At 37.0% G+C, this 18,511-nt stretch overlaps 2 protein-coding genes across 5 annotated transcripts; both read left to right on the forward strand.

Moving 5' to 3' along the window:
• Nucleotides 1-126: 126 nt before the first annotated feature.
• rnf182 (ring finger protein 182) lies at nucleotides 127-1,088 on the forward strand. The gene has a single exon (XM_077230461.1). It carries the CDS (start codon nucleotides 220-222, stop codon nucleotides 964-966), a length of 747 nt encoding a protein of 248 aa, XP_077086576.1. The 5' UTR covers nucleotides 127-219; the 3' UTR covers nucleotides 967-1,088.
• A 1,211-nt stretch (nucleotides 1,089-2,299) lies between these two features.
• ranbp9 (RAN binding protein 9) lies at nucleotides 2,300-18,502 on the forward strand. Of its 4 annotated transcripts, none has more exons than XM_077230457.1 (14): nucleotides 2,300-2,960; nucleotides 5,369-5,480; nucleotides 6,230-6,282; nucleotides 8,657-8,824; nucleotides 9,289-9,311; nucleotides 11,292-11,476; nucleotides 11,637-11,749; nucleotides 12,393-12,501; nucleotides 12,588-12,742; nucleotides 14,382-14,523; nucleotides 15,004-15,128; nucleotides 15,345-15,496; nucleotides 15,642-15,753; nucleotides 17,308-18,502. In XM_077230457.1, exons 1-14 carry the CDS (start codon nucleotides 2,744-2,746, stop codon nucleotides 17,436-17,438), a joined length of 1,797 nt encoding a protein of 598 aa, XP_077086572.1. In that variant the 5' UTR covers nucleotides 2,300-2,743; the 3' UTR covers nucleotides 17,439-18,502. The 4 variants fall into 4 exon arrangements, with proteins under 4 accessions (XP_077086572.1, XP_077086573.1, XP_077086574.1 ...); XM_077230458.1 differs by having other exon boundaries at nucleotides 2,317-2,960; nucleotides 15,007-15,128; XM_077230459.1 differs by having other exon boundaries at nucleotides 2,320-2,960; nucleotides 15,348-15,496.
• Nucleotides 18,503-18,511: the final 9 nt, after the last annotated feature.

Consider the following 18,511-nt stretch of genomic DNA (forward strand, 5'->3'; position numbering starts at 1 on the left):
CTTTTCGGTAGTGGCCTCTCCCCACCCTTCCACACAGTGCATGAAAGGTTCCTCAGCACAACCCCGTCCAGAGCCTCTGCGGCACAGTGAAGGCAATGCCCCATTCAGCATAGGACACCATCCAGACACCAGGACTGACCCAGCAGCTGCCTCGCAACCATGTGCCCACACAGCTTTGATTACAACCAGCCGATGAGAAAACGTTGAGAGGAAGGAGACATGATGGGACAGCTCCCGGAGGATGTGGAGGGTTGCTTCACCACAGAGGAACTGGAATGCAAGATCTGCTACTGTGCATACAGCCTGTCAAGTCGACGGCCCAAGGTCCTCGAGTGCTGCCATTGTCTGTGTGCCAAGTGCCTTGCAAAAATCCTCGATTTAGGCGAATCCTCTCCCAATGCAGTGGTCTGTCCGTTCTGCCGCTACATCACGGACCTTCCCAGAGAAGCCGTGGATAGTCTACCAGATGAGTACAACCTGGTGTCAGCGCTGCTGTCCGTCCAGGCACGGAAACATCAGAACCTGAATGAAACCCAAGGCGAGATTATTCTCAGTCCGAGATGCCTCAACTCCCTGGTGGGACACTCTGCTTCAGCTTCCCCCACCTCGATTCGTTCCAATTACGTGGTGATCACCATTATGGAGCCTCGGCAGGAGTCTGCTATTCCAGCTCTGGGGAGGAATTACCGCTCTTCTAGCCTGGACTCAATGGCCTCCGTTACCAATAGATGGACAATGTGGAACTGTGCAGCCCTGTTGTGGCAAACCTCAGCGCGTGTCCTGGTCTGGCTGCTGGGGCTGCTCTACTTCAGCTCACTGCCTCTAGGTGTCTACCTGCTTATCATGCAGCATACCACAACAGGGGTGTTGATGGTCAGTCTGGTACCTGTCAGTCTTCTCATTGTTATGGTGTACGGCCTTTGCCAATGCCTGTGTCGTGAGTTTTGGGACTGTGTGCCACCATAATGACCAAAGCAATAAGTGTAGCTGTTATATTTGATGATTGGATGTGCTAATGGTCCTGCCGGTTTGTGGAAACTAGTGAATTCTCCTGCTTATGGATAAACAATTCAGGCTACAGTGAACGGAAAATGCAAACAATAAAAGTGCACAGATTTAATTTAGCATCATACAAATCAAAGTCATATTAGAATACTTAAAACTGGTAGCCACACCAACAATGTATTCACCATATAATTGTATATGATTGTTGAATGTGCCTTTTCCTGGAGTGGCTGAAATGGTCAGTTCAATAACTCTATAGGCTTACTGATGTACATTTTCTTTGTAAGAATAATTAACATACAATAACTTTTTAAATATGCAAGTCATTGGGTGTTTGCAATATAACATATCATATACTGAATCATGGGTAGGCCACATAGTTTAATAGTGAATTAGTTTGCCATTTTTCATTTGGATCAGAAATGCATGTGAAGAAACTAACATGCATATGTTTTTACACTTTGTGACAAATGTATGAATGAAACATTAATGTATATCACAAGAATGTTGGAGAATGCACAGTTTGTATAAAGTATTTTACATCCCAAATCAAATGGCAAGACCAAGACGTCAGATGCAGCTTTCATTACATGACTGAGCTGAAAATAAATGGAAAATCAAAACATCAGATAATGATAAATTATTACATTCCACTTTTACACATGCATTTGTTTGGGAAAGACTATTAGTCACATATATTGTTTATAAATATATTTTATATTCTGTTTTGTAAAACCTTTGATGCTGCCCCAACTTGATTAAATGCACTGACACTGTTTAACCACAACTCTTTTGAACTGTAAAATAAATAAATGAAAATAAAAAATGTAATTGTTAATTTATGTGGTATGGTCATTGAAGTAGACTACTTTATGTAAAATAAAGAAGAGCTGATGTTTTAAAGAAAATCAAGTAGTGAGGTTATGTAGCCTATGTTTAGCGGCACATTTGGCTATAGTTTAAAATAATACATTATTTAATGAAAAATAAAAAAGCAGGAATATGTGAGGGTTAGATTAATGGGTAGGGAACTTTAAATTTCATTAGCTCAATGGAACTCACTGAAAAGTCCCAACCTGAAAAAGAGATGTAAGGGGGTCCTAATCTGCACCGCAACTGCATTGTCCCATGATATGAAAATGATTAAATAAACGAAACATTGTAATTGGTAAGTGTATGTATATTATCATTGTAACAGCCATCTCAACTATCGTTGATAACAAGTCAAGTGAGAAAGAAGGACATGTTATTGGTAGCTTGTGTCTAGTCATGTACCAAGTCCTCGAGGAAGTATGACTGGACCTTGAGAGAGCCAATCAGAACGCTGTATTTCACACTAACAACAAACAAAAGATCGGGGTTCCCTTCTGCTGCTGTCTTTCTGCTCCTTTTACCCGATTTAGTCTGTCCGATCGGCTGGATGTCGTCTTAAATAACAAGGATCAACTTTCTGGATGTCTGTTATGTTTTTGTAATCTGCCGTTTCGCTGTATTGGCGTGATTAATTCTCTAGCGTCTTGCTAACTCGCATCAGAGAGGCTGTTTGCGGGCTAATCGCAGTTAGCTAGCTGGCTGGCTAGCCAGGCTTCAGGACCGAATAAAACAACCCCAAAATCTCAGCGGCTCTTCTCCTGCGGTGCCTGACAGTGGTCGCTTTAGCCACTGGACACTGTTTGAAAGCTGTCCAGCTAAAGATAGCTGGCAAGCTGTTGGCATCGACGGCAGGAATCGGATCGCGATGTCAGGACCGTCATCGGGCTGTGGGTTTCTGATGTCGGTTGTCGTTCACGGAGACTTGGCTCTCAATGAGCAGGAAAAAGAGCTCAACCAGCGGCTTCGACGCCTTTACCCGGCCGTCAACGAGCAGGAGACCCCGCTGCCCAGATCCTGGAGCCCCAAAGACAAATTCAGCTACATCGGCCTGTCTCAAAACAACCTCCGGGTGCATTACAAAGGTAACCAAGGCTAACAGCAGCAGATGAACTCAAACACGGAGTTGTTTACCAGCTAAATGTTTAAGGTATTAGCCATGTTAGCTCGTGTCAGGTTTCACATCTGATCGGTGATATTAAAAACTTGTATTAGCTTCTGCGTAATGTTACTCGTATTGTGTGCAAATCAAACCCATTTTTATTCACAAAAGCTGCTTAAAATATTTACAAAATATGGATGATCTTGATTGATCATCGAGCACATTAGTCGAGATAATTATACGAGTGTTAACAAGAAACTTTGCTTGGTAATACTAACTGCTTAGACGACATGTTTGAATACAAATAGCCTCCCTTTAGCATTATTTAGCACCATTCCTGAGCAGTCAGCATTGTCTATTAATCGAACTACTGCTTTAAATGATGTTTTATGCATAACAGTGTGTATAGGCATATAGCCTTTGGAAATGAATGATTGAGGCGTTAAGTTTGAAAGTGTAAAGTTCGTGTAACGTTACTGTAATTAGCAATGAGATGGTGGTTAGTTTCAGCAGCGAGTTAAACATGATGCTTCAGTCATTTCCGGAAGCTCTTACTCTATAGAGTTTCGCTGCTGAAATGCAGTCATTGTCAACTCCTTTGACAACATGATCTGTTAATAAAAGAACATGTCTTAATACGCACATGCTGATGTAGGTAATGATCGAGCCTGTGACTGTCGCATAAGCTCGAGCAAGGCCTTTGTGTGTGTGTGTGTGTGTGTGTGTGTGTGTGTGTGTTTATCTGCAGAGGCTGGACTTCTGCACATCGCGAGTATACAAGAAATTCATCAGATAAAGAAAAGCTGTAATATATGTATAATTTTATTATCTCAATTAGTAATTAAATACGTTTTTTTTAATCCAGTGAGGTGTCTGCCATTTCTCTCTGACAGCTGAGTCATAAAGGTAGGCCACAGAATTAATTAGGCCAGCCAGAGTTGACGACAGGTAGGTTTCAGGAAGACTGCCTTCAATTACCAGTAGGCCAAGATGTCTTAAATGTACAAGCTACATAAGCTTATGAATCTTAATATCAAGGGTTCAAGCCTGAAATGTTACCACAAGTGACAAAAATGCCCCATATTGACAAATGAAATAAGCCTGACATAAAATAATAATCATATTAAAATATTTTGGAAATGGACATTAAGTGAATCTTTAGACAAAATGTAAAAGAAAAGAAAACATTTTTGCATGTGTTTTATGTTTTGTATTATATTTGATACATCAGGCTTTTTATGACCCATATAGTATGATATAGTGAGAATTGATAGCTCGCACACACCCTTTATTCAGAAGCCCAAACTGATCAAAAATATGCAGTTTGTTGCAGATGCCATTATTTATATGGCTAGAAAGTAAGAGGCTAACTTGTTCCAAAACCTAAGAAATTCTGATAGCTTGTAATGTAAATCAAAGAGATTTTACAGCAGTGTAGCAGACTACTTGCATAAAATTATTATAAATATCAGTTGTCATACTATATGACCCAGGAATATGTCTTTATAAGATGATATTTAAGTGCTTAGTTTTATGATTAATACTCTGTCTGTAGAGGGGAAAACAGATAATGAAATGCAGTACAAAGAGGATTAAGAGATGTACAAGTAAAATTCCCCAAAAGCATGTTGGTTCATGTTTTATTCATACATTTTAACATGATTATTCTGAAAAAATGATGTATGGATAATCAAGTAACCCTAAGTGGCTGAGTGGCTAATTCTATTCTATTGAGTTCCTGTCTAGTTGTGCGTTAATCATGGGTTTAATGCCTCTTCAGACACTTTACGGACCTATAGCTTTAAAATATATTTATTTGCTGTCTCAGAGGTGAGTGTTGTTAAATATTGCAGCTAATATGAAGTGGGTTTTGATTAAAATGCTCAAAAACATCAAATTTGTTCCTTAATGGCCTTAGACATTAGAGAGATAGCCTATATATAGTATATCATACAATTATTTTGTTGTGTTCATGTTTTGTTTTGAGCATTAGTTACTACTAGGTTATAGAATTAACTTCCATGTTTGTTTGAGAATTCATTTGTTTGGGAATTTATTTCAATTAATAGCAACTGAAGTATGGGTGAATGAGGTGGCAATTTCAAGGGGCAATTGTTGACAATAATAAATGCAAATTCCCAAATATAGAGAAATGCATATTCAAATTAAATAAATAAAAACAATTGTGCAGCTTCTTTGCTGTTGCTAGGCAAAATACCATCAGCCTGAAGCATACGGCTCTCACAGCAAAAAACATTGATTACTTAAGTTTTTTTTTTTTTTTTTGCCATGATGACCTCTGGCGAATTTTATAATATTACAAATGTTCCAGTTCTCCTTGTGAGTGACACCATCCACTTGCAGTTGTAAATTATTGTGTTTATCATCCAGGTCATGGAAAGACCCCGAAAGATGCGGCATCTGTCCGTGCAACACACCCTATTCCAGCTGCTTGCGGGGTCTATTACTTTGAGGTGAAAATTATCAGCAAAGGACGAGATGGGTATGTAAAGGATTCAGTATTTTGAGATCACTTTTTGCTGGGAAACGTTTAAATGTGCACTCAGTCATTTTTGTTGATGTGGCAATGGGCTAAATAACAGTCATCTTGGATTTATATTGGCACCTATTGGCGTGGATTTAGCATTATGCAAAAGTCTTCATTTAATAATGCCTTTGTAGAAATACTTTAATAGAAGTCAGCCATGATTAATTTATTCTGTGAGCGAAAATGTCAGATAATGAGAGGTTTACTGAAATAAAATTAGTATGGTCGCTGTGGTCATGTGATCTGGTCATCTGATCTCAACATGGCAGCCCTCATGAGGTGACCTGCCCCATGTAAAATAAAACAGGTTTTATTCAGTCCAGTGTTGTTATAGTTGACTTAAATTAAATTAAACTTTTTTTTATATCAGCTATAATAATTAAAAGAAAAATAATTAAAACTGGAATAAAATAGATTTAAAAAAAAAAAAACGGTAACTTTTTAAAATGTAAAAACATCAAAATTACTAAAACATACTACATTATAATGATGTAAAATGTAAAAATAAAAAACATGACAATTTTATATAAATATTAAATAAAAAGAAAATAACAGATTCAGTCTCGCTTAAGTATAATTTTCAACATTTTTCAATCATACTGTTCATTTCATTACTGCGTGCACCTTAAATCTTTAAGGTGAGCAATTTTAACTTCCTCTAATACAGACTTTTACAACAAATAAATGCTGTTTTTTGTGACCAGGTACATGGGGATTGGCCTATCAGCTCAAGGTGTCAACATGAACAGACTTCCAGGTAAAATGACTGTCAAATGTTGGGAAGTCACTGTACTTTTATTGCTAGTAACACATTAGCTAGGGTAAACGTACCTATTAAGCTCAAGTACCCATTAAGCACACTTCCAAATTTCAGATCAGATTATAATAAGAAAAAATTAATGTTTTATCCTACTTGATGTCTTAACCAATTGATGTGTTTGTTACTACATACCTCCTTTAATTTCAAGCAAATCAGACCATTGCACACTACGATATGGGTATCTATGTGTTCACACTGTCTGGTGGCCATTTTGAAAGCTGTCTGAAAACTTTCACCAAAAGAGGAGCCCCTTAAAAGTGAATTTTTTAAATGTTTAAGCCTATATTTTTGGTTAGTATAACTACTTGCTGCAAAATTAAGAGATTAATGTTTAGACCTTTGCATAATATAACCTGTGACATGGATCTGGGAAATAATTACAATAGATCCAAAAGATAGTTTTAGCAACATAATGCAGATGCTACAGAATAGTTACCTTACTAGCTGTACAAGATTTTGTCCTACACTAATATATTTCTTCACAGGCATTTGCACTTTTAAATTCAAAATATTATAAATTTACAGTTTATTGATGGTCTGTGATTTTACACTGCTTTAATTTTAATAATATTTCATATTATTATAAGGTGAGCTTAAAGGGTGCACTACAATGAAAATCACAGAGCTTCAGTGTGACATCAATTAGAAAAAGTATAATTTCACAGATATTGTAAATAAGAGTTGTTCATATTAAGATATATATTAATGTGATACATGACCTAGATTATTTATTTAGCAAAATATTGTCCTTTAAATTTTATGTAATATTTATTAATTCAAAATTGTTGCTGCTCCAATTAAGCTCAGTGTGTGCTCCCTTTAAGCTCATCCACATTGAACGTCTATGTAAATACCTTATAAACAGACTTGATGGTTGTCACTTTAAGTTAATCTTTATAAGATAATTAATAACTTATTTTTTTCACAGCCTTGAGATGACAAAATCTAGACAGAATTATAGTTTATTCTAATATTACGACTTCAGAGCTCTTACATACACACGGGAGCGTTTGAACACAGGCGTCTATCAGCGGATCAGTTTATCAGTGGATATATTAGGGATCCTCTGATAGACGCCTGCTTTCAAACACTGATAAGAAAAGCACACTGTGAAGACATGTTTTTGAAGTGTTGATCATTGTAGCCAATCACAGACATAGTTATATTGAGCGTGTGAACGCATTGGCCAATCAGAGGTGTTTAAAGGAGTTCACTTTAAAATGAAAATTACCCCATGATTTACTCACCCTCAAGCCATAGGTGTATATGACTTTCTTCTTTCAGAAGAATACAATCGGAGTTATATTAATAAACACCCTGACACTTCCGAGCTTTAAAGTGGCAGTGAATTGCAACCATCAGTTTGAAGCTCAAAAAAGTGCATCCATCCAATCATAAAAGTGCATATATCATGATAAAAGTGCATCCATCCATCATAATAGTGCATCCATCCATCATGAAAGTGCTCCACACTGCTCCGGGGGGTTAATACAGGCCTTCTGAAGCAAAGGCATGAGTTTGTGTAACAAAAATATTCATATTTCAAACTTTATGAAGTAAAGTAACTAGCTTACGCCAGTTAATTTAATTACCACCAGTTGCGTAAGTTGCGCTTTAGACGCAAGTGGAGTATCAGATCTGATCTTTTAGAATCTGTGTTTGATTTTAGAGTTATGTTGCTTTTGTGATTGACTCTCTAACTTCAAATAAAAATTTTTTCAATTACTCTTTAAAAAGGTTGCTTAAAATAAACATAAAACATGTTGTGAGCTTATTGGGAACAGGGGTGTGCTTAAAGGGTACAAAATGTACCCATTAAGCACAGCCAGACTTTTTATATTTAATGATGTACATCTTAATTGAAATACTTTTGTCATTTAAAATAAAATGAAATATTATAGTGTGAGAGATTAATATTTTATTTTAAAATAACTTCTTGTACTAAAACCAATATCTTGTGCACTAAAAAATGTCTCAATGTAGATTTTGGTGAGTTTAATAGGTACGTTTACCCTATGTCATATTTTCAGGTTGTTTGTGCCTAAAGTGTCTAGGACTCCCATTCTGTTTCTGAATCACTATAGACAGACAGATTTTGAAGTTTAGATGCAATTAAAGGGCATGTTAACTTGATCCACCACCTTCTTGACGCTCACAGACGCTGGGTGGTTCCTCTGTGAGTCTGCAGCTTGGCAGAGAGATAAGAGTTAGAACTCTTAGTGCTCTTTCATTAGTGTTTTTGCAGTACATACATTGTACAGTACATCGTTCCCAAAAAAACAACAGTATGTGCCGAATGTTCTACCCTTAGGTTGGGACAAGCACTCATATGGCTACCATGGCGACGACGGCCACTCCTTCTGCTCTTCTGGCACTGGACAGCCATATGGTCCCACATTTACAACAGGCGATGTGATTGGCTGCTGTGTGAACCTCATCAACAATACCTGTTTCTACACGAAGAATGGCCACAGTCTAGGTAGTAAACATTTCTATTGCATATTAAGATTAAGGGTGTGTTCACACTTGGCATGTTTGGTTTGATTGAAACGAACACTGGTGTGATTGCTCTGTTAGTGTGGTTCATTTGAATAAGTGTGAACGCTGCCTTCCGAACCCTGGTGCGCACCAAACAAGCAGACCGAGTCTGCTGAAAAGGTGGGTCTCGGTCCGCTTCCAAATGAACTAAGTTTGGACCAAGTGAACCGAATTACCCATCTCAACTAAACTTTAGTTATTTGTTCTTTGTTTATTATTGATGTTTCAATAACAGTACAGTCCATCAATTCATTGGACACTTTAACATTACATGTATATCACTAGGAATAGAATATTTTTCATTTAGGATGATTAAGGAGCCATGTATGCACACAGTTAAATATTGAACCTAGATAGTTAAAAGTTGATTAACAATTAATTGTTGATCTTTTTTCTTTCTTTCAGGGATAGCTTTTACAGATTTACCGGTAAGGCTGTTTTTTCTTAATCACCTCTTATATTGAAGTTAAGATGTTGTTGCCATATTATATCACACCACATTATACCCTTCCATTCAAAAGTTTGGTTGGTTGGTCAATAGTTTTTTTTTGTTGAAAGAATGCAATTTTTATGCAATTATTTGATCAAAAATGCAGAAAAAACAGTTATATTGTGAAATATTATTACATAACTTTTCTATTTTAATACATTTTAAAATGCAATTTATTCCTGATGTCAAAGCTGTATTACAGCATCATTACATCATTACAGTCTTCAGGGTCACATGATCCTTCAGAAATCAGTCTTAATATGCTGATTTGGATTATCAATATTTTTTTGGTTTATATTTTTGTGGATACTGTGATAATTTTTTTCAGGATTCTTTGATGAATAGAAAGTTCTAAGGAACAGCATTTATTTGAAATAAAAATCTTTTGTAACATTATAAAAATCTTTACTGTCACTTTTGATCAATTTAATGTGTCCGTACTGAATAAAAGTATTATTTCTTTAAAAAAATCTTTCGGGCCCCAAACTTTTGAAACTGTATTGTATATTTTGTGGTTTATAATATTATGTTTTATGTAGTTTCATCAGCAAAATATATTTGGTTTACATTCTAATATATGTACGTATGTTTCATTAAAATATCAAGATGCATAATTTGTAGCTTTACAGAGTTTTCTCTGCCTGAAGGTCATGTGGTTATTGATCATTTGTATATTTTTTCACTGTTGTAATAATCTTCCAATTTTAGATGTTGTAGAGGAAGCATTTTGCTATTTTTTTTTTTGTCTTTCCTTCCTTTCTTCATCATTCAAGATGTTGGAACCCCTAAGCATTTCTCTCGCTGACTGAACAGAGGCCTGTTTAGGGCCTAAACAATAATCCATTGAGCAGAAAACACAGTTGGCTGGTGACCAGCATTCATGTTACTCTGAGTACTTCTGTGAAGTATGTCAGTTTTGCAGCCCTGACCTTTCTCTCTATTGGAACATGAGCACAGACCCTCTCAGAGTTATTCTCCAAAAATCACCATAAAATGACTAATATGTGCCTGCCCCCTGACCTGACCCAGAAGCAACATTTGAATTGTGTAGTTGGGTGAAGCCATTTACACACGATGCCAGATAGGACACTCAAGACTCGCACAAAAAAATTTTACTATCAGGAGATAATTTATCAAAGTGTTGGTCTTGTAATAATCTACATTCCATTAGACATATTTTGCTGGACTGTAATACTTCTACCCCATGAGGAACTTGTTTTATTCTGTTGATACTTTTTAAAAGGTTTTTAAACAAGTAAATCCAAATTAAGTTTTTAGGGTTTTAGAATAAAATCATCTTAAACATCTTATTTAGTTTTATTTTTGAAAAAATAAACCTGGCCCTCACCATGAACATAGCCATAGAACGTGGCATTGTGTAAAAGGAAAGAAAAAAAATGATGTCGATTTGTAATCTGAGGTTTTTTTCTTATCGTCTCAGTTTGAAAACCTATGATACACATGAACCAAGGCACATTTTAAAGTCAAATTTATTTATATAGTGCTTTTCACAATACACATAGTTTCAAATCAGCTTTACAGAAAATCATGATGTTAATTTTTTTTGTTTTTTTTACTTAGAGCTGATTAGAGCTGGGCAATAATATACAGTAGTCAACATTTGAACTGGATCAAAACCTTTCATCAAAGTTATTTTATATTTTACATAATTTTTGAACAATACCAGTTCTTGTCTTAGGACAACTTTGGTTAACTTTTTTGATCCACTTCATATGTTGACTACTGTAGTTTACATTTTGTGATGTTACAAGCTATCAAGCAGTTGAGATTTGCTTTTTCCAGTTTCTCTCATTTCTTTCAAGCTACTCTCATTTGTTTTATGAGAAAGTTTAGGCATTGTGCTTGCATTTACATCATTAACAAAAAATTTAATTAACTGCTATTATTTTGCTTTCAGCCCAACCTGTATCCCACAGTGGGTCTACAGACCCCAGGGGAGGTCGTGGACGCCAATTTCGGGCAGCATCCGTTTGTCTTTGATATTGAGGATTACATGCGTGAATGGAGAACCAAGATCCAAGCCCAGATTGACCGTTTCCCCATTGGGGAAAGAGAAGGAGAATGGCAGGCCATGATTCAGAAGTGAGTACTTTTTGATCTGGAGCATTTTTATAAGGTTGACGTCAACATGTTTCAAAACCTTCACAGATGTAATGAATGTATGTGCTAGTGGCTTATTTCTTTCTGCATATTTCTCCATTTCTCTTTCTGACTTATTTGCTTTTTATTCTTATTTTCCCAGAATGGTGGCCTCATATCTGGTTCACCACAGCTACTGTGCCACTGCAGAGGCCTTTGCCAAATCAACTGACCAGGCTGTACACGAGGAACTTGCTTCAATTAAAAATAGACAGAGTGAGTCTCCCCAGTCAACAGAAATAGGCTGTTCAGACTCTGTCAGTCCTTTTGGGTCTGTCTGATTGTTAAGATCAACAAGAAATCAAATGAACACTATTTACTTTAAAGGTGCACTATGTAACTTTTTTTTGTTAAAAATTTAAATGAGTCAATAGGCCATCAATCCTTCTTCCAAAACGCGTTTTTGTCTTACTCTGATTCACTATGGTAAGCCCGTTATAAGTGTTTATATTTTAGACAGAGCAGGATGCTTTTCGCGTGAAAACGCGCACTTGCGTCACTCGTCTGTGCGTGTCTCGTCAAATCCATAAATAGAGAAAAGTTGCTCCCGCTACTATGATGCATGTGAGAGTGGCATAAGTCATTTGTCACAATAAGTGAGAAAGGTTGACGTGGAGCAGCTAAATCTTGAACCTCCAGGTAATGAAGATTTGTAATTTGCTTCTGCGAGCAAAAAGAGACTGCGACAGAGCTAGCTATAAAATGAGAATCAAAATCGGCCAAGCGCTAGAGGATCAAATGTTACATAGTGTACCTTTTAATGAAAGTTCCTGGTCTAATTCTGAATGATTCATCAATGCATGCTTTCAAGAAGTCATGAAATCAATCCCGAGTAATGACTTCACGATTGTGATTGTAGAGATCCAGAAGCTGGTCCTGTCCGGCAGAATGGGAGAGGCTATAGAGACCACTCAACAACTTTATCCCAGCCTGTTAGAGAAAAACCCAGACCTCCTCTTCATGTTGAAGTGAGTGTGATGTGTGCAGTTTTACAAGAATGGACACATCTCCTGTGAAGAGACTGTATACATGATGTGTCTGTATCTCTTTCCAGAGTCAGGCAGTTCATTGAGATGGTGAATGGCACTGACAGTGAGGTCAGGTGTCTCGGTGGGAGGAGCCCCAAGTCACAGGATAGTTACCCAGGCTCCCCTCGCCTCTTCAACAGCCCTGTTCACAAAGCCAGCAGCTCCCAGGCCTACCAGACAGGCACGTGCACTACATACACTACATAAAAAGAATGAAAGAAAATCTATAATGTATCTTTTGATATCTTCAGCCAGCATGGGTGATGAAAGTCTACCCCAAAAAAATATTTTACGAAGAGGTAATCTTCACTGAAATGGCTATTTAGATTAGTGGTTCTCAACCAGGGGCCCTAAATCTTAAAATGATTTATTTAAGTTATATAAGCATAATCTTAATTTAAAATTTTAAAAACATTACAAATAAATATGTATTCATTAAACAGACTGTATGTATTATAACAGAAGTATCAGCTTAGATAGAAGGGCCTTCAAATATTGTCTTGACTAGGGATCGGCTCCGATACTGCCATTCTTTGCTGGATCGGGTATCGGTTAGACGAGGCCGATCCGAATCCGATATTGTGCGTATACTATTCTGTTTTATTATTAAGCCCCACAAGAGGCACAAAAACATTATAAAGCACCATAAAGTTCACCATTCAGCATTCAAACAGTGCTTCGCATTCGGTTACGACAGTCAACATGATGAAACTCATGATGATTCAATGTTACTATTATTATACTTGATCTGTAGATTAAGTTCTATGGTTTCGCATAAGATGACTTTATCTTGCTGGACTGTATTGCTGTACCTTAATCATGTTACTTTCTAGCGGGTGTGTCTGTTAGATCACAACACAGGATTAGAGAGCACTATAATTGTTCTTCACGCGCACAGTAACTGAAATTTTATGTTAAAAGAAAAGGCTGAATAAACTATTGCATAGATGGATACTGTATAATACACTATGCATCAATATGTTTTTCCTTAGTGCTGTGAACTTTTCAATGCGGATTCGAAGAGCTGCGCGCTGTGACTTGCTTCAAAAGCATAATTCTGCGCTCGGGATGCACATAAGCGCTTTGTGCCGCACTGTATTGGAGCCTTTCATATCATAATACTTTTGCGCAATGAAAGATTATTAATAGTCTTTCTTGTTCTGTCTTATCCATCATATGTTACTGCCTCATTAAGCAGATACCCTATACATTTAAAAAAGTCTTAATTTTATAGTATAGCCTACATTTTTTTATCTTGTTTTTCATGAATGTATTTTACAACAATGTAACGCTTTACCAGATTTAGTACTACACTTATTGTCTCTTATTTGTTCCCCACTAAATAGTTTTTTTCACTAAATGTTCAAATTTTATAAAATTATTGTGCACTCTGGATTTTTCTAGTGTAAATTTTACTGCTGAATTATCCACTAATCTAGTTTATAATAGCATTTTTGTCATAGATTATGATCATATATGTTTTTGATTTGTTGTTTTTCTTTATAATGAAGTTGTCTGTATTAAGTAGATTGTTTTTAACACACAAAATAATGATTATCAGTTAAACATAGAGAAATTCTACTTTTAAAAAAAAAAAAAAAACGACTCTGGTATCGGTCGATACTTAGAATTTTTTGTATCGGATCAGTTCTGAAAAAATTGTATCGTTTTATTCCTAGTCTTGACATAGGGGGACTCTGTTTTCAAAAATGTTGAGAACCACACATTTACAAATCAAGGTTAAACCTAGACCAGAATGACCTATTGATCATTAATAGAAGACGTTATCGCTGATCATTTGTTTTTCCGTCCGTGTCCAGGTTTGGATAGTAATTACTGTAATGGAGTTTCATCAAGTAAAGGCCACACCTCGACCCACAGTCACAAAGCGTGTCCCCCTACCCTGTCAAGTCCTGAGCCTGGTGTCCTGAATGGCAGTCATGGCCAGCAGACCAACGTGAGGTATGTGAAGAGGGCATGAAATGACGAAAGGAAAATTCATCTTATCTGTTTTGTAAATGCATGTTATAGATTAATTGTGAACAATTCATCCGTGTATATGCTTAATTCTTTTGACCTTGTAATGTTTAATCAAATAGTCAACTGGATCTTCCGGTGAAATTACATACTTCTCTCTAGTCACGGATGGCGTGCTTCTCCTAACATTTAATTTCCTTAAACCCCTCTCCTCCAAGCTCGCATTCATTTTGTAGTGCAATGGCCACATCTCAAAATCAAAACCGATCGATAGAATCAAGTCCTCTACCTACTTTATATTTTCTTTTTCATTAATCTGTTACACTCGGATGTACTTCACAATACAGAAAAATGATCGGTCACTACTTCTGTTTGATCGCAACTTTAATACTGAAGGGCAAATTATTAAAGAACATAACTGTACAGCACAGAATAAGCCTGTTATCTCTTGTTGACAATTTCTAGCAGTACTGAGGTGGAGATGGAGGTTGATCACTTCTCAAACGGTGTGTCTGAATCCTCTTCTAATGGATTTCTGAATGGCAGCTCTACACATGGGACAGAGCTGGAGGATTGTGATGCAGATATGGGTGAGTAGATTAATTGGGCTCAGTCTTCTGTTAAATTCCCGTGTATCTGCAATTAGATTTGTAGTAAAGAGGTCAAAGGTTGTATTTTTTTCTCCCCCTGTGTGATCTGTATTACGAAACTGATGCTGTGCATGTGACTCCTAATCATTTGGCCAATTATGTTATGCAAATGAATCCAGTGTGCCATTTTAAAAGGATTAAATGCTTTGTACACAGAAGTGGACAGCACTCAGTCTAAGAGGCAGTTGTGCGGTGGGAGCCAGGCAGCCATCGAGAGGATGATCCAGTTCGGCCGAGAGCTACAGAGCATGAGCGAACTCTTGCGCCGTGAGCGGGGGAAAAACTCAGCCAATAAGAAGATGCTGAAGGTAATTCCACTTGTTCTGAAAGTTGTATGTAGGTGCTGTTTGTAACCAATCACATTTATGATTTAAATGGTGTTTAGAATCAAATGTATTTTGATGGTAATTACCTGTAACATGGTAAAGCCTCTTACAGTCTCCATTCCTGCAGGATGCATTCAGTTTGCTGGCATATTCAGATCCATGGAACAGCCCCGTGGGCTACCAGCTAGACTCCATCCAGAGAGAGCCTGTCTGCTCTACACTCAACAGTGCAATATTAGGTACAGCATCAGTCTTCCTACCACCTTTGATTAAATCAGAGCAATTAAGTTCCACCTTGTCACGCAATGATACAGCACTCTTTCAGCACTGAGCAAAGCTCTTTAAGCTCAGAATTAAGCGAGTGAAAAAGCTTAAGTGAGCAACATAATGCCGTATTTGATAAAAATCAATATCCCTGTTGTACAGATAAGTCATGGTGCTGCAGGACCCTTTGGAAGGATCCTTGCACATATCACAACCTCACACATGTGGCATGGATTACTATCTAATTGCACATGTTAGTATGCAAATGGTGCAATACAAACAATTTAAAGACCCCCTGTGGTGAAAATCAAGTTTTTAATGTTGTTTAAATGCTTATGTGGTGTTTTTTTTTATATGCTTCAAGACAAGCCATGTGCAAATTCATAAGTCTACACCATTGTTGAGTATTTTATCTTTAAAACTGCAGTGATCTAAAGGCAGTCTCAAAACGCTGTTTGAAATCGCTGGTGTTTCTTATGTCACAAACTACCATGTAACAAATCACACCAACATATGGTCGGCTTTTAGCATATCATTAACTAAGCTGCGAAGTCTCAAGAGAAGCCAGGTATATTTTTCTGTGGATAGGAAAAATCCGGTACATTTAGCAATATAGCGGGTGTGTTGTGTATATAATGTATATTACGATGTTATGATGAACTGTATGCCTTTCACCACTGACGTTCTAAGTTGTTTAAAGCGTTTGTAAGGATGCTGATTTGTAGAATGCAGCTGTCTGACTCTTAGATGAAGAATGAGAACATGATTTGTGTAACATTAGCAACACACTAATAGCTGTGAGAATGTAGTCAAGCTAAAGGTTAATCATATTAATTACAGTTATGTGTCCGACGTTGTAAAGAGAGATACCTTTGTGCAGCGTTTACCTTAATAAAGTTGACCAACCGAGTGGATCTCTGAGCTGGAGTGATTGGAGGCAGGGCTAATGTGCATAATGTAGATTCCGCGTTTATTAAATGAAGCAAGGGTGTAGTTACATTCAGGCTAATTTAAGGCATGAGGAAATTTTCATTCATTTTGATGATTAAAGATGGGTTTTAAGAGACATAATTATTGACTTACAGGGGGACTTTAAAATATCTGTTTTCTATTTTAAATAATTCATTCCTTTGATGGCAAAGCATCATTACTTCAGTCTCATCCTTTAAAAATCATTCTAATGTGCTGATTGCTCAAGAAACATTTATTTTTATTATCAATGCTGAAACAGTTGTGCTGCTTAGTATTTGTGTGAAAACCTTGATACTTTTATTTTCATTATTCTTTAAATAATAGTAAGTTATTTAATTGAAATAGGCATCTTTTTTAACATTATAAATGACTTTCTCACCCTTGATCAATTTAATGCATCCATGCTGAATAGAATAATTTTTATTGACTCCAAACTTTTGAACTGTAGTTTATATTATGGTTTATAAAGGCTTATCATGAATATAACCATTTTAACATTAGTATTTAATGTTTTCATATGAGCATTCAATGAATGTTTTTTGTTTTTTCTCATGCAGAGACTCATAACCTGCCAAAGCAGCCTCCCTTGGCACTCGCTGTTGGCCAGGCAGCTCAGTGTCTGTCCGTCATGGCTCGTACAGGCAGCGGATCCTGCGCCTTTGCATCAGTGGATGATTACCTGCACTAACCCCTGGAGAATCATCCCTATAAATGACCACGTGATAGAGGCCCTCATTATCCCAGTCCATCCCAGACTCCCAAATAAACTGGGGCCAGCTTCGGCCTGATGAACTGAGCCTTTACATGGCCAGAACGATCCTGGATCTCTTGATAAGACTGGATCCTCCTCACCCAGGCCTAAAGACACATTAGGAGATGGGTCCTTAGAAATCAGATAAAATCCCCAATCATTATGGTCTTTTTTTTGTTTTGTTATTCCTTTTGTTTTTTTTATTTTAGGGGAGGGGAGGTGTTGTTGGGTGGGGGGTGCAGCAGGCTCTGATTGTTTGTTTCTTAATTTACAAGGCATGAGGAAAATTATGACATAATTAATGTTATTATCAGTAAACCTGCATATAAGATATATTTGTTCTTGGTTGAAAGCTGGTGTGAGTGAGCGAGACCGAATAACTAAGGTCCCACCACAGCAACACCCTGCTATTTTCAGGTCTCAGCTTGTGTACTTTACCGTTTAAAAAAAATAAAAAAAAATATTGAAATTATATTAACAGGAGGAGTGGAACATTTAGTTGTTTAACAAAAAAAAATGAAAACTGAGAAAATCTAACACTGCTGGAGTCATCCATAGTGGTGGTATTTAGTATAGAGCGTTAGTGTGAGCTTTGAGTTATGCCCTTTTTTTGTGCAAGCGCACCCTCCCTCTGCCAACTGCACAGCAGGATTGATGCAATGTTCGGACACTTTGATTTGTAATTGTATCGATGTCAATGGTCTTTTCATCCACCTGATCCCTTACTCCATCTTTTAAAAAGTCTGTATTCAGGCGTTCACTCATCATCGTTGCCTGCACTGTGTTTTTGTGCAGTTTGGATATGCGACAGGAACATGGTAAAATTAAGGTCATATCCAGTCTCTGAGAGGGCAGCCTGCTCCATTGTTTTTTCTCCTCTTGTTTACCAGTCAATCCCTCAGACCATCAGTACTTTTAAAACAAGGAGAATGGTACAGTATTGTCATCAACACTGTCTTATCATTTTCAGTAATAAAACATAAATACCCAGTTGAACGAGATATACCAGT

The sequence above is a fragment of the Siphateles boraxobius genome, unplaced genomic scaffold (assembly GCF_051911475.1).
Source record: "Siphateles boraxobius isolate OS27281-9 unplaced genomic scaffold, OSU_SipBor_1 1, whole genome shotgun sequence".
Taxonomy (NCBI): domain Eukaryota; kingdom Metazoa; phylum Chordata; class Actinopteri; order Cypriniformes; family Leuciscidae; genus Siphateles; species Siphateles boraxobius.

Excerpts from the sequence above, each read along its gene's own strand:
- rnf182 (XM_077230461.1), top strand. The coding sequence starts at position 220 with ATGATGGGACAGCTCCCGGAGGATGTGGAGGGTTGCTTCACCACAGAG.
- ranbp9 (XM_077230457.1), top strand. The coding sequence starts at position 2,744 with ATGTCAGGACCGTCATCGGGCTGTGGGTTTCTGATGTCGGTTGTCGTT. Across the intron at positions 12,502-12,587 it reads GACCTCCTCTTCATGTTGAA|AGTCAGGCAGTTCATTGAGA; the intron begins GTGAGTGTGATG and ends ATCTCTTTCCAG. Across the intron at positions 15,129-15,344 it reads GGATTGTGATGCAGATATGG|AAGTGGACAGCACTCAGTCT; the intron begins GTGAGTAGATTA and ends CTTTGTACACAG.